The sequence below is a fragment of the Plectropomus leopardus genome, chromosome 19 (genome assembly GCF_026936395.1).
Source record: "Plectropomus leopardus strain MGB_pleo_1.0 chromosome 19, ASM2693639v1, whole genome shotgun sequence".
NCBI classification, from domain to species: Eukaryota; Metazoa; Chordata; class Actinopteri; order Perciformes; family Serranidae; genus Plectropomus; species Plectropomus leopardus.
Genome location: NC_142194.1, coordinates 17,619,867 through 17,632,610, shown reverse-complemented (window position 1 = coordinate 17,632,610; position 12,744 = coordinate 17,619,867). Strand labels below are relative to the sequence as shown.

General features: G+C 43.8%; 1 protein-coding gene across 1 annotated transcript; it reads right to left on the bottom strand.

Moving 5' to 3' along the window:
- Positions 1-1,328: 1,328 nt before the first annotated feature.
- nog2 (noggin 2) lies at positions 1,329-3,949 on the bottom strand. The gene has a single exon (XM_042508108.2). The coding sequence runs from the start codon at positions 2,681-2,683 to the stop codon at positions 2,054-2,056; it is 630 nt and encodes a 209-aa protein (XP_042364042.1). The 5' UTR covers positions 2,684-3,949; the 3' UTR covers positions 1,329-2,053.
- Between the last annotated feature and the right edge of the window lie 8,795 nt (positions 3,950-12,744).

Sequence of the window (12,744 nt, the reverse complement as noted above, 5' to 3'; positions counted from 1 at the left end):
GAGGGGGCGGCTGAGTGGCGCCGTCGAGTCAGAGACGCAGTTTCTAAAAACCCCGAGACATCATCAAGAAAGAAGCTGACAGTAAGGAAAGCAGCCCCCACTCCTCCTCCTCCTCCTGCTTCTGCTCCTTCTCCTCTTCCTCCTCCTCCTCCGCTGGCATGCTGCCGTCCTTCTCCTCTGCTTACCAAATCCCCTCAGTGGTTCTGTCACAATAACCGGGCGGCAAGTGTCAAATCCAACTCTGCCCGCAAAAACACAAATCACTTTAACGCACACAAGATGCGCTCAGTGGAAACACTACACACGCTCCTTTTAGCTCTCAGACATGCAGTCATGGCTCTGCTTAAGTCGTTGATTGTATTTAAAGAATAATATAAACACCATAAAACCCCCTTACTTACACACTGATTTCATAGTTAATTTCCCTGCGCGTCTCCAGCGCGTTTAATTGCCCGTATCTCTTAAACTCGCAGACAGCAACTCTCCAATTAATAGTCTGCTAACGTCAAAAACAGTTGACCATTGTTTTATAGGCTTTGTGTTTTTTTTTTCTCTCCAGGGCGGTCAGACTTGAATAGGCGCCGGTCTGCTCCAGTCCACCTCTATACAAATACCTCAGTGGAACTTGTGTGGAGCTTCCAGAGTAAAAAGCACAGACCCCAGACGCCCCTGGCTCGCGCGTATATACGCTTGCCATTTCATCATCTGACACTGTTTGAAATGTCTGAATCATATTTTAGCCATTATGTTAACACCTCGGAGCCCCCTGAAACGAGCATGTGCGCAGACAGGGGAGATGAATGTGCGTGGCCTCTCTCTCTCTCTCTCTCTCTCTCTCTCTCTCTCTTTCTCTCCGGCTGAGACAAATGAATGCCAGTTCTGTGGAGGCGCTGGAGGTATGTGTTGCGCATTACGCAGCGTAGTAAATCAGCCCTTTCTAAAATCACTGTGACGGCGTGGAGCGTCAGGCAGTCCACACAGAGTCACTGAAGCTTGGACTTACTGTGCAGTAAGTAACTTCACTCCACTTCGGAGCCTGGCCGTCTGCACTGCAAAAAATGTCAGTCTTGTGCAACATTTTTCATAAAACGTGGCTCAGTTTCACGTGTTTCCAATTCAAGAAAACCTTATTTTCTCTAAATCAAGTAACACTTATATGTAGAAAATATATTTAACTCTATTGCCAACAAGTTAAATAATCACATTTCATTTCTTGCAAGGAAAAGTTTAAACTGAATGAAACAACATGCTCAGATGATATTTTTTACAGTGTACACGCCCCCCTGGTTATAGACACTCGTTGTAAGCAACATGGCTTGACACTAATACACGTTGAAAAGATAGACTTTATTGCTAAAACGTGTAAACATAACATGTACACTGATACTTTTTTATTTATTTTATTGATTTTTTTTAATTTTTAGAAATATTCAAGTAGACATCTCCCATATTTTTTCTGGTATACTCTGCTATTCTCTTTCCTTATGCTCTATACTCACAATCGTTAAAATAATAAATAAAACGTACAGATTTTTTGTTTATTTCTACAATACTATGTATTCCAAAAAAAGCTGAGTTCACGCCTTTATATATATCTTTAACCTCAACTTTTTTCTTTTTTTTTTTTTACAATTTAATTATTATTGATATTAATATTATACAAAAACTCTAGGCAGCATTGCAGTGAAATAACAGTCAGCATCAATGTTCAGTTGAAGATGAAGAAAAAAAGTTCACCTCTTGGAGAAGTGTAGCATATGCATTGCATCTTCAATGTCTCATAAAAAATATCAAAAAAGAAGCTCTTCCTTATGAAGTGCTCGTGTTCCCCCAAAAAAACACGTTTTCAGGGCTGAGAATAAAATATGGTCCTGGTTCAATTAGAAAAAATAGCTGCATTTTTCTTAAATATGTACAATGTTGGTATTTCACTTAAAATGCTATATAAAAAAATAGATTTGCTATGGTGCCCACCTCTGTAGAGAGTTAACAGTGCAATAGAAACCGTATTTCCAGTCCACTCCCCCCTTTCGACCACCTTCCTTAGAGAAAATCAGCACGAACACTTGCACTCTGAGATGATTGGGTATTGCACCTGTATCCACGTACAGTATTTCTGTCTTAGAAAGCCTTGACAATACCACCGGAGGAAAATCTTGTTGATTGACTTGACTGGTTTGCAAGACATCCCCTCTGGGAAGGAGCACGAGCGCTCAGAGAAACAGTTTCCCTCCTTGATGTAACGTGGCCAGAACCTCACGCCCAAATCCTTCCAGGTGTGTACCACAGGGCAGTGCGTGTAGGTCCACAGCCACTGCAGAAATTTCCTGCGGGCTTTCTTGCCCACTTTTACCCGCTTCCCATACGGGGTCTCTGTGAGGTCCAGCTTTTTAATCTCGTTGGGCATGGGCCCCTGCAGCTTCACCTCTGGCGCCGAGAGGTTCACCAACATGGGCGAGGTGATGGACATGAAGTTGGGGTCAAAGTTACTGCCGAGCTTTTTCCTCAGAGTCCTCTCGGCCAAGTCCTGCTCCCGGGGGTCGTACTCCGGATCGGGGTCCTCCTTTAGATCTGGCACGGGGAGGTGATCACTGGGCGATGGACGGAGGCGAAGGTAATGCTGGGAAACTCCAAGGTGAACGCACACCAGCACGTACACGAGAAGCGTTTGTGAGAGGCCCATTATTCCTCTTGGTTTTACGCACGGGTTCTTCACGCGTAAATGATATTCAATTCTCTTCCCGGTCGCTGTGTTCTCTGCAATCACTTGCCCGGGGCTTCATAAATAGTAGAAGTTCAGTCACCAGCAAGGCGATACTTTTAATAGACCGCGTCGGGTTTGAATGACATGGAGCGCTTTGCTTTTTAGGGCTCCTTCAACTTTGCAATTTGCCCGCTGATGCAACTCTGCAGCGCGACGCTTTGCAAAAAAACCCGTTTAGTCTAAACACAAAAAAGCACAAAACAGAATGGAGAAAACTCTATTCACGCTCTCTCTGGCCTCACCCCGCTCCCTTGGATTCACTTTGGGTTTCTTTCGGTTGTCATGGTTACCCCGGGGACTCGAAGCCACGACGAACTGTCTACACTGGATGACAGCGGCCGAGGCGAGAGCTGCATGGAATGAAGTGTTTTCTAAAGAGACAGAATAGATCCGGAGCGTCCCGAGAGAGAAGGGGGCACAAAGAGAGCACTTCACTAAGTTTTAAATGTCACGCGCCCGGCAATGAGGGGCTGCCTCGGCCAATGTTATTTTTACGCACGGCTTTTATAAACGTGGCTTCTCTTAACGTCGCCTGACGCTCTCAGGTTTGACAAGGTCCCAGGGCGCACAATCCATGCACTGAGGAAAAACGCTCTCTGCAGTCAGTCCTCGTTGTGGTGGTATTCCAGCCGTCGATCTGTGCACCTCGCTTACAAATGTCCAAAAATAACTTAGAGAAGAATGCGCCGCGGTGGGGATGCAGTTTATGAAATAACAACCATTTATCTTTCCAGAGGATGTTCCAAAATCGCAGCAGTTCTTTACGCAAAAGTCTCAGGCTGTATATTCCCACACAACTGTGCATGTAATAGAGTCAGAAACGCTGTTACAGATTGCAGTGTCAGTGCATATCAAATGCAAACTGCAAAGCCAGCAAACGGTGTTAGTTCAAAGTTCCTTTCACTGTGGCATTGCTGAATCCTCTCAGAAAAGCTCCAGGTTCCACTGTCGCTGCATGACGAGACAGTCCATAATCTGGAGCCTTTTTTTTTGCCCAGTCGATGCAAGCGGTCAATACCCGAGGGAACGTCTCTACTCCTTTGATAACTGGTACAGAAGCTCCTACTGAGTCGCTCCTACTTCAGGAGTCTGAGAGACTTGGCGCTGGAGCGTTTCTTTGCTTAGGCACACTGTGTGTGAGTGTGTCTGTAGCGAGTGGTGCTCAGTCCCAAGTTAAATATCCCCCTCCGACGGTACAAAGTGTCAGAGGGGCCTGCCCACCTCGGCCACTTTCACTATGATTGACAGCCCCCCCTCCGGGCCACCCCCCTCCTCCTCCCCTCACAACGTGGAAAATATCAGCCACAATCACAAGGATCAACTGGGTCCTAAAGCACCACTTTTATCCTGTATTAAAGCGTAATATTCCACAACACGAACAGTGTTATTATATTACAGGATTTCTGAAATGTCACACACACTTTTAAATGCTAAACCAACTGTTTTCTCCTGCGTTTTTCATCAGCATAATCTGTCATGCACTAATAGGTTCAATACGCTGTCAATATTCAGCTTTAAAGGAGTCTCCTTGGCTTGAACTTTCCCATGAAATTGATGGGAAACGTTTAGTAGCTCGTCTACGGAAAAGGGGGCATCACATTCCACCTTTGTTCGTCAGCATTTGGGTCTACACAGGAATTGGCCCGTTGAACTCAGGGGTCACAAAATAGGCGCGCAATTAAGGGCTATAAATGGCCACGGATAACTAAGCGGTACCTTTCCCATGCTAAGCAGTCATTAGTCCATGCTGGACCCACTTTTGCTTGGACTGTGTTGGTACTTTTGCAATGCCACTTAAAAATGACTCAGGCGAGTTTAATTTGTCTATTAAATTAATGTATTTAAATATTTTGTTTAGCCATAATAAGCTAATAGTCATTTTTTGGTGCAAAAGGAGCTGTGGTGGAGTTGACCTCCAATTTGAATAAACAGCAACATATTTTTTTTTAAAAAAAATCTAAATCATAAACAACAAACAGTTTTGTTTTAAAGTTAGTCACAAAAGGTGGTTAGAATTAGTTTAGATGTGTTTCTCATTAATTTGCTCCTGCCTGTAGCGTGCTGATTCATTCTGGCTGATCAGGTCATTGGGCATGTGGTCATTGTGCTTGTCTTTTGTAGTGGTCACTAGAGGGCGTTGATCCAGCACGGTGTGGACCTGCAGCTGAGGGGCTCCCCAGACTCACTCCCTCACTGTATTACTCCCTCATGTTTGAGTGCACGGGGAAGGAATGTGTGCTCATACATACTTACAGCTCAAATGAAACTGCTCACCAGCTTTGTGATCAAAGATCAAAAGACCAATGCTGGAGCTATTGTGCCAAAATGAAAGTAATTAACCTTAATCATCCTCAATATGAGTTTTTTTTAACTCCTGTTGAAGGATGGAAGGACTTCTCTGACAAGAAATGCTCTTATTTTTGTGTATCATGATCAAAGGGATACTTCACCGATTTTCAACCAGCTTTGTATCAAAATAATGTGAATAGTATGTACAGATGAACAATGGTAAACCTTCCTCCATCTAACCAGTGTCTAGAAATCCCTTCTCCCCCCAAGTGAAACTCCTTCAAATGATGTACTTTACATCACTTACAGGCGTTTAACTAGTTCTTTGGGCTGAACCTCCACATTTTTGGCTGCCAACTGCCGTCAACTTTGCTGCCTACTTCAGCGCCTACTTCGCCGCTAACTAAGCTGCCTACCTCACTTCCTACACTGCCGCCAACTCTGCTACCAACTCCACTGCTGCCACCAAAGACTCAAAGAGTATACAGCAGATTAAAATAAAAAAGTAAAACTTGGCAGTACTGATCGAATATAAATCAAGATTATGTTACTGCATTGCCATTTTCTCACCTAAAATGTTTTCAGAAACTTATTTTAACACCCTGTTTAGCTGTAATAGCAAGATTTTGTGATCAGGAAGTTGGCGTCATACTGCTTCCTGCACAGTGAAAACGGAGGCCGAAAAACAGAAGAAACAGCAAAACTAAACAGTGCTGATCAAATATAAACCAAGATTCTGTCACTAAATTGCTTATTTCTCGAATGTCTCAAATGTTTTCAGAAACATGTTTTAGCTTACTGTTTAACCGTAATACGAGATCCAGCTGGCCACCATTGTTTTACATGGACCACTCCATGTTAAGTCACCCACCAGCGGGAGCGTCTGATAAGCCGTGTAGCATCCTGGTAGTTGTTTTCTTCCTCTTGAGCAAAAGTGTCCATTTTCTTTGGTTACGTAGCACCAACTTCAAAAGTATTCATGTTTTTCTACTTTGGAGACAGCCTAGTTTTATGTGAGGACTTTCTTTTTCTTTAAGGGACTTCATTAACCACATAGAAAGAGATGCCAGTGGTCTTTTGCATCCAATGAGTAAATTCCAGCAGACCCTTCCAGCATGCATGCAGACACAAAGTCATAATCTGGTTAATGATTAGGGTGCCGGTGTAGACAGAGCTCAGTGGGCAGCGGGGACAGTAAGGCCGAGCTGGCTACTGTAGAACCGACCATTTCCATTGTCTTCCTCCGCAGGTCTTGGGGTGCTGGACTGAGAGAGAGAACCACATGCAGGGAGAGACAGTTCCCTTCCTCCTGGTCTCAAGCACTAATACTGTCAAGCAACCCTGAGTCCACCCCCATCCTCTGGCTAATTACTGGAGATAAAGACGAGGATGGGGGGGGGGGGCACAGTGGGGAAGTGGTAGTGGTGATGATGTTGTGGGGGTGAAGGCAAAGATGATGAAGATGGTGGTGGTTTCAGCAAAGAGAAGAGGGTGGGAGGGGGGGTAGCGGTGGTGCCGGATGGCAGTTTGCTGTGGAATGGCTAATTAAATAACGCCATAAAAGGACCCCGGCTCGCTTTAACGAAGCCCGTCAACCTCTGACAAGCGGGGCTGGGGTGCTGGGTTGGGGGGTGGGCCGCGCCATGGAGGAGAGAGGTGGGGCTGGTGCTGAAAATTGGGCTTGTATAACAAGGGGACTTAGCTCTTTGGTTTTGCAGTGATTGTTCACGCTCCCTTAGGTCTCAATAGGGCGCATGGTGAGGGTGCGTTGGGGGGCAGCCCTTAGGCACAGATAGGACCCCCTTCTCCCGTGAATGCTATCCACACACTAACACAAACACATACACACTAACACCCCCACAGTTCTACACAAAGGCCTCTACCCAAGGTCCAGGCAGGAGCTTATCCAGTGCAGGGGCACAGCAAGGGGCAGGCCTGGCCAGACTGGCTGACTGTGCCCACTGGGGACTGGTAGAATGGCACAGGGGGGGTGGATGGAGACGGAGAGCTTGGAGAGGAGAAAGGGGAGTCAACAGGAGAGACTCAGAAAACAAGACGAAAAACATCACTGTGGAAGCAGAGCTGACAAAATCAACATTGTTTTTGCACGTCATATCATTTTCTTGTATTAAATGAACTAATGTGAGGAGATAAGGGAAGTTAAGGAATTTGGCAAGGTGCTGCGGCCTTTTGGAAATAGTCATGAGTGGCAGAGATAGTGCAACTCTGAAATCCCCAAGCCCCCCCTCCCTTCAAACCAACAGATATGCCTGGAGCACATCTCCTAATTAGTTTTGTGTTGTGGCGTCTCCAGCAGAACACTCTCTGTTGGATCTTTGGCAAGCTGACAGATTTCTGTACCAACACGAGCCGTCACACATTTTTTTTCTGAATAGTCAAAACTGCAGAAATATTTTAGAAGAATTTTTAAAAGCCTTTAGAGCCTGGATTGACATTAGTTTTGTGTTGGATCGGACGCCTTTTACAAGCATTTAAAACTTTGGAACCTGAGAAAACTGGTGCGACTTCTTTTGAAAAAATGGGTAAAAGGGAATGACAAACCTGGCAAGGAAAGTCTGAAAAACTACAAAAGAAAAATAGTAACAGGTGACAAGAAAATAACTTGAAAATTAGCTGTGGGGAGATTATTAGATATTATACAAGAAAAAAGGAAAACATCTCCAGAAAAAATATATATAATTCTTTTAATTAAATTTTTTAAATTATTCTACCAAAAAAAGAACATTTCCTTGTCTGATTTTTTTGATAATTTTCAGGTATCTTTTTATTAATTTAATTTTTTGGGGCACTTCATATTGTGTTGTTCATTGCCATCTTTCCATGTTTTCAAGCCAATTTGCTTACGTTTCAGAGGGTTGACTAAACATTTCCAAAAACCCTGAGATTGGAACCACAGCATATTTGTTTCTAGTAAAATCCAGTACCCTCTAAAATATTTTGTTGTAATAGCTGTATGAACAAGATCAACTTATTATACTGTTGGACTGGTGAGATAGATATCTCTGGTCTTGAATACACATGCACCCCATGCCACAATAATTCAAAACAGAGAGGTTCACAACGCAAATAAATAGCTCTCCACCACTGCCTGTCAATATTGCATTCCCTCTATTCCCTGCTGCCCTCGCCATCTTCTCCAGTCTTACTCCCGTCTTCTCTCTCCTCCATATTCGACTCTGTCTCCGAGCCTTAACCCAAAGCAGATGGCTCGGGAAGCATGTCAAAAATCTGTCTCCCGTTAACGCTACTTTTGAAGCCCCCTCCACACTTTTTTTTCCCTCTCCCCTAAAATTCATCATAAAGTTATTTTTGCAAAATACCCAGTAAACAGCATCAAAGTAATATTTTTCCCCTTTTCCTCTGACGACAAGAACAAGAAAAGAATACAGCACTTAGTGTATAGCTTGTCCCTGTTATTGAAAGAACGCCACTCTGATGTGCAATCTGAAGCCAATCTGAGCGTGGCCCTGCATCCTTTGTTTCTACTACGGCATTCCAGTCGTGATGGAGAAATGTTGCTCGATGCTTGATCACAAGCTGTGATTAATGGTGATCAGATCGTAGACGGCTCGGTGGCTTTGTGATGTGATGGCGGGGCCCACTTTGAACTCGGAGACTGATGAACTCAAGTGAAGCCAGAAAAACATGACTGTGGCACATGCACACACTCTGAATATAAATGTTTTTCTTTAGATTTTGTACATGTTCAGTCACAGCTGAGGCTGAGGGAAATGCCTTTAGTTTTCCATGTATTTAGCCATAAAGCAAAGTAAGTGGTGACAAATTGAAATTTCATGTCACTGGATCAAAAGCTAAGGGACCACCAAAGTTACTGGAATTCATCTTGAAGGTTGATTGTCTGAACAAAGTTTCATAGTAATTCCTTCAAAAATCTATGTGATATTAAAGCCAAAACCACATTTGTAAACTCTACAGTGGCGTTAGAGATCTGAGGATCACCAAAGTCATTATGATTCATCATCTGGGACCATGAATGTCTGCACAAAATTTGGTGCCAATCTATCTGGTAGATGCTTTAAATATTTCAGAGGAAATGTGAAAACCTTGTCCTACTAGTGGGGCTGAGGAAAAAGTTAGAGGATCACCAAATTTGGTAGGATTTCTTCTCTAGGGACCATGAGTGTCTGTATAAAATTCCATGGCAATCCATTTAGTTGTTTAGTTGTTTCAGTCCAGGTCTAAGCGGTAGAACAATCTACCAACCAAGTGATGTTTTGGGTTAAACATTATTTAAGTAGTGTAATATAAATGCGTTACATGAGCGAGTTAGTACGACAGACGTAAGTTGCTTAACTTTATGTTAAAACAGCAGTGACTTAATTAGAAACCTGGGTCGACATCAGTTTTCTTGTGATGCATTCAGGCACCTTTCAGAAGCTATTAAACCCTTTAAAAACTGAGCAAATTACTTTGATTTCTTTTGAAAACATGGGAGAAGAAGCTCGAGAAATGAATAAAAGGTGACAAGAAAATGATCTAACCATCAATCAAAAAAAGGAAAAAATGTCCAGAAAACTATATTCGTAATTATTATAATTATATATTTAAAATTATGCAACGGGGGAAAAAAGTTTACATACATATTTTACATTTATTTTATTTTTCATACTTTTTGTTTTCTCCATTTTTATAAAGGTTATTCTCTTGTGAATTTGCACATATCTTGCTAATTTTTGGGCCATGTCTTGTTAAGTTGCTCATTACCATCTTCACTTTTTTTTGTTTGTTTTTTGTTGCTGTTGCTTTGTTGAAAGAAACCAACAGCGGTGTCCTGGGTGTCAGATATTGCCACAAATGGGTTTATGGTGTTTGTTGAAAACCTGCTGCGTTGCACAGAAACGCCAAAGGCTGCCTTCGCTGTCAGTATGATACGCCGAGGACAAAGAGACAGTATTTGAGAACCCGGGAATGAGAAGGGGCTAGGCTAGCATTGCTTAAAGTATGAGTCAAGTAAAAACCTGGAATTATCTGTAACATTTTATTGCTCTTGTTACAAATTACCTCAGTAGAAGTATGCCTTCTGTGTGCCTACTGGAATCAGTGTTTTGGGCCTGGTGGGGTTACTTAGAGGGACTGCTAGTTTCCGTAAGCCAATCCTCTTCTTTTTTAATGAATCACGACTACTCTTCTGTAATGGTGCCAGGCAACTTTTAATTGGGGAGGTCAGTGTGACGTCACAGCATTCCACAGTGATTAGCCTTATTCACATCTAACAAAGTTAAAATAAAATCAGGATCTCAACAGCTTGGACCATCATGTGCTCTTCGTCTTCTCCTCTCCTTTCATTTTATTTGTTGCATCCCATTTTGAAAGAGTAAGAGAGTGCCCCATCCTTTTTCTATTCTCTGCATCTCCTCCTCCTCTTGCCCTCTCCCTCCTTCGCCCCCCTCCCCGTGGCAGGGAGCGATGAGGATGGAATTAAATTGATCACCGCCTTCCGGAAAACAACAGGAAAAAATAGTGCATTCCGAACGCCAGGAGGGCGTTCCCCCTGGTCTTCCCTATGGCAGGATGACATCATTGGCCTGCTGCCCAATTCCCACCGTTCACAATAGGGTCACTGTTGCCTTCTCCACGGTGGCACAACAGCCAAGAGAGGAAGACAGACAGAGAGGGCAAGACAGAGAGAGAGAGATAGAGAAAGAAGGGGGAATAGGAAAAGGATGCCAGCAATGTTAAGACCTAAAGGCCTGCGCTTTACACACTGGAGCACAAACATCTTTGGGCAGACACGCTGACCAGTGCTCCACATTCCTCTGGACAGATTTGGCGGGTTGAAGATATCAAGCAGTGGTTGAATGAAAGCCATGGCAGCAATATAAGAGCCGTGATAGTGGAACATGCAATATATCACAGTTTATTTGGACGGTTAAGTCATGTGTTTTCACTACTCGCGACTCCTCAAGATTCAATCTGTCATCCTAATCTACTCTCTCATCAGTGAAATCATCGTTGGCACGCTGTATCGATCCCGCTCTGCATGCTTGTTGTTATGAAATTACTTCCCGTGCTCTTGGTTTACACAAGATGACAAATGGAAAAGTAACTAGAATGGAATAAAGACTTCAGACGAAACATCATTTGGAATGAATAAGTTACTTCAAACTCCACTTGAAGAGTTTAAATTTTGAAAACACAGTTGTGTCAAGACAATGTCATTACCCTTTTTTATATCCCTAGCTAAAGAGTGATTTGATGTAAAATGTGACCACATGTCTTTCAGAAGCTCTGTCCAACTTAGGTAAACCCTGACCACAAGTACTGGCAATTCGGTCATTCTCCCAACCACTAAGCCATTGTGTTGCCACAGGCCATCTTGTCGAAATGAAACAGTTTGCCCACAGCCACTGACCACAACAGATGTTCCCTTGCCTGACACTCTCCTCAGCATGTGTGTTCTGTTGAGTCTAGAGCCAAGATACTTTAACAGACTGGCACTGCGTAACAAAAACAAAGGGAGGGAAACTACGATGGCGTCTTCATCGGTCTGTGACAGGATTCAGATTGAGGTTGCCCTTGTTTAAACCTGGCAGCCTTTAAAACTGCATTAAGAACTCCTGTGTCTTGGATGGAATGCAGTCAAATAATCACCACAGGTTGCGCAGACATGATGAACCGCATCGGTGTCGCGACCTGAACGAGTCCTGCCGCCCCTAACCCCAATCAAGCATGTCGACAAACGGGCAGCGCTGGCCCCTGCTGCCCTTTGGCCCTGTGGTATGTTTGTGGACCATGCAGGAGGGTAAGAAGGTGACAGCCTGCCGAGATGCCAGGGGGACTGGGAAGGCTTTGGGAAATGTCTCGCCAATGTGTGAGCGCACACTGCCGCCCAGGGGGTGCCTGCCTGCTTGGGAACCGGACGGAAAAGGAACGGGGGTTTGACAACGGGCTGAATGTGCGCTCAGAGAGATAGTTTGTCCAAGGGATGTACCAGATGTTGACTCACACTGGTTTGCTAATCGGGAGCCACAAGCCCCTGGAGCCATGAGTAAACAGGAGCGTCTGCCTCTCTCTGTCACCACAGGGAAATGGGACTGAGCTTCGGGGGGGCCGGGGTACATATGAAAACTGAAGGCGAGTAATGAAGTGATAATGTCATGAGAAACTGAAGTGGTTCTGTGGTTAAAGAGCAGCAGAATAATAAAGGCCTACAGTCCCCTTAGACCTCAATTTCAAACTGCTTGTATCCCAATCAAGGATTAAGGTGGCTTTTTAACTGGTACTCAGTGGGGACAGGGAACACCCATTCCCACCCACCTGTCATTGTGAATAAGAATAAGAATTGACCGCCTGCTGAAGTAAATGTGATCAGCAGACGGCACCATTATAGTAAATGACAGATCTACAAAGCTGAAATTCAGTGTTGCACCATAAAACTCAGAAAATGTTTAAAAAATCCTATTGAAAATGTCAAAATTGCGACTAGTAAGAAAATGGAAGTGAAAATGGGTAGCTAATTTTTTTGTCAAAGCACCCAGACACACCAAACTGACGGTTGGTTATTGGTCATTGTCAGCATCAGTGAGCAGCTGTCACCCTAGTTTTTGCTGTGTGTCCCAAACATTTGCCACTACTCCAAACTTGTCAGATTTTTTTTGCCAATTCAGCATATTTAATTGAAGTCAGAGCCGGCGGAGCCCATCAGTGAA

What these genes read in the sequence shown, in the direction of transcription:
- nog2 (XM_042508108.2), bottom strand. Translation starts at nt 2,683, where the DNA reads ATGGGCCTCTCACAAACGCTTCTCGTGTACGTGCTGGTGTGCGTTCAC.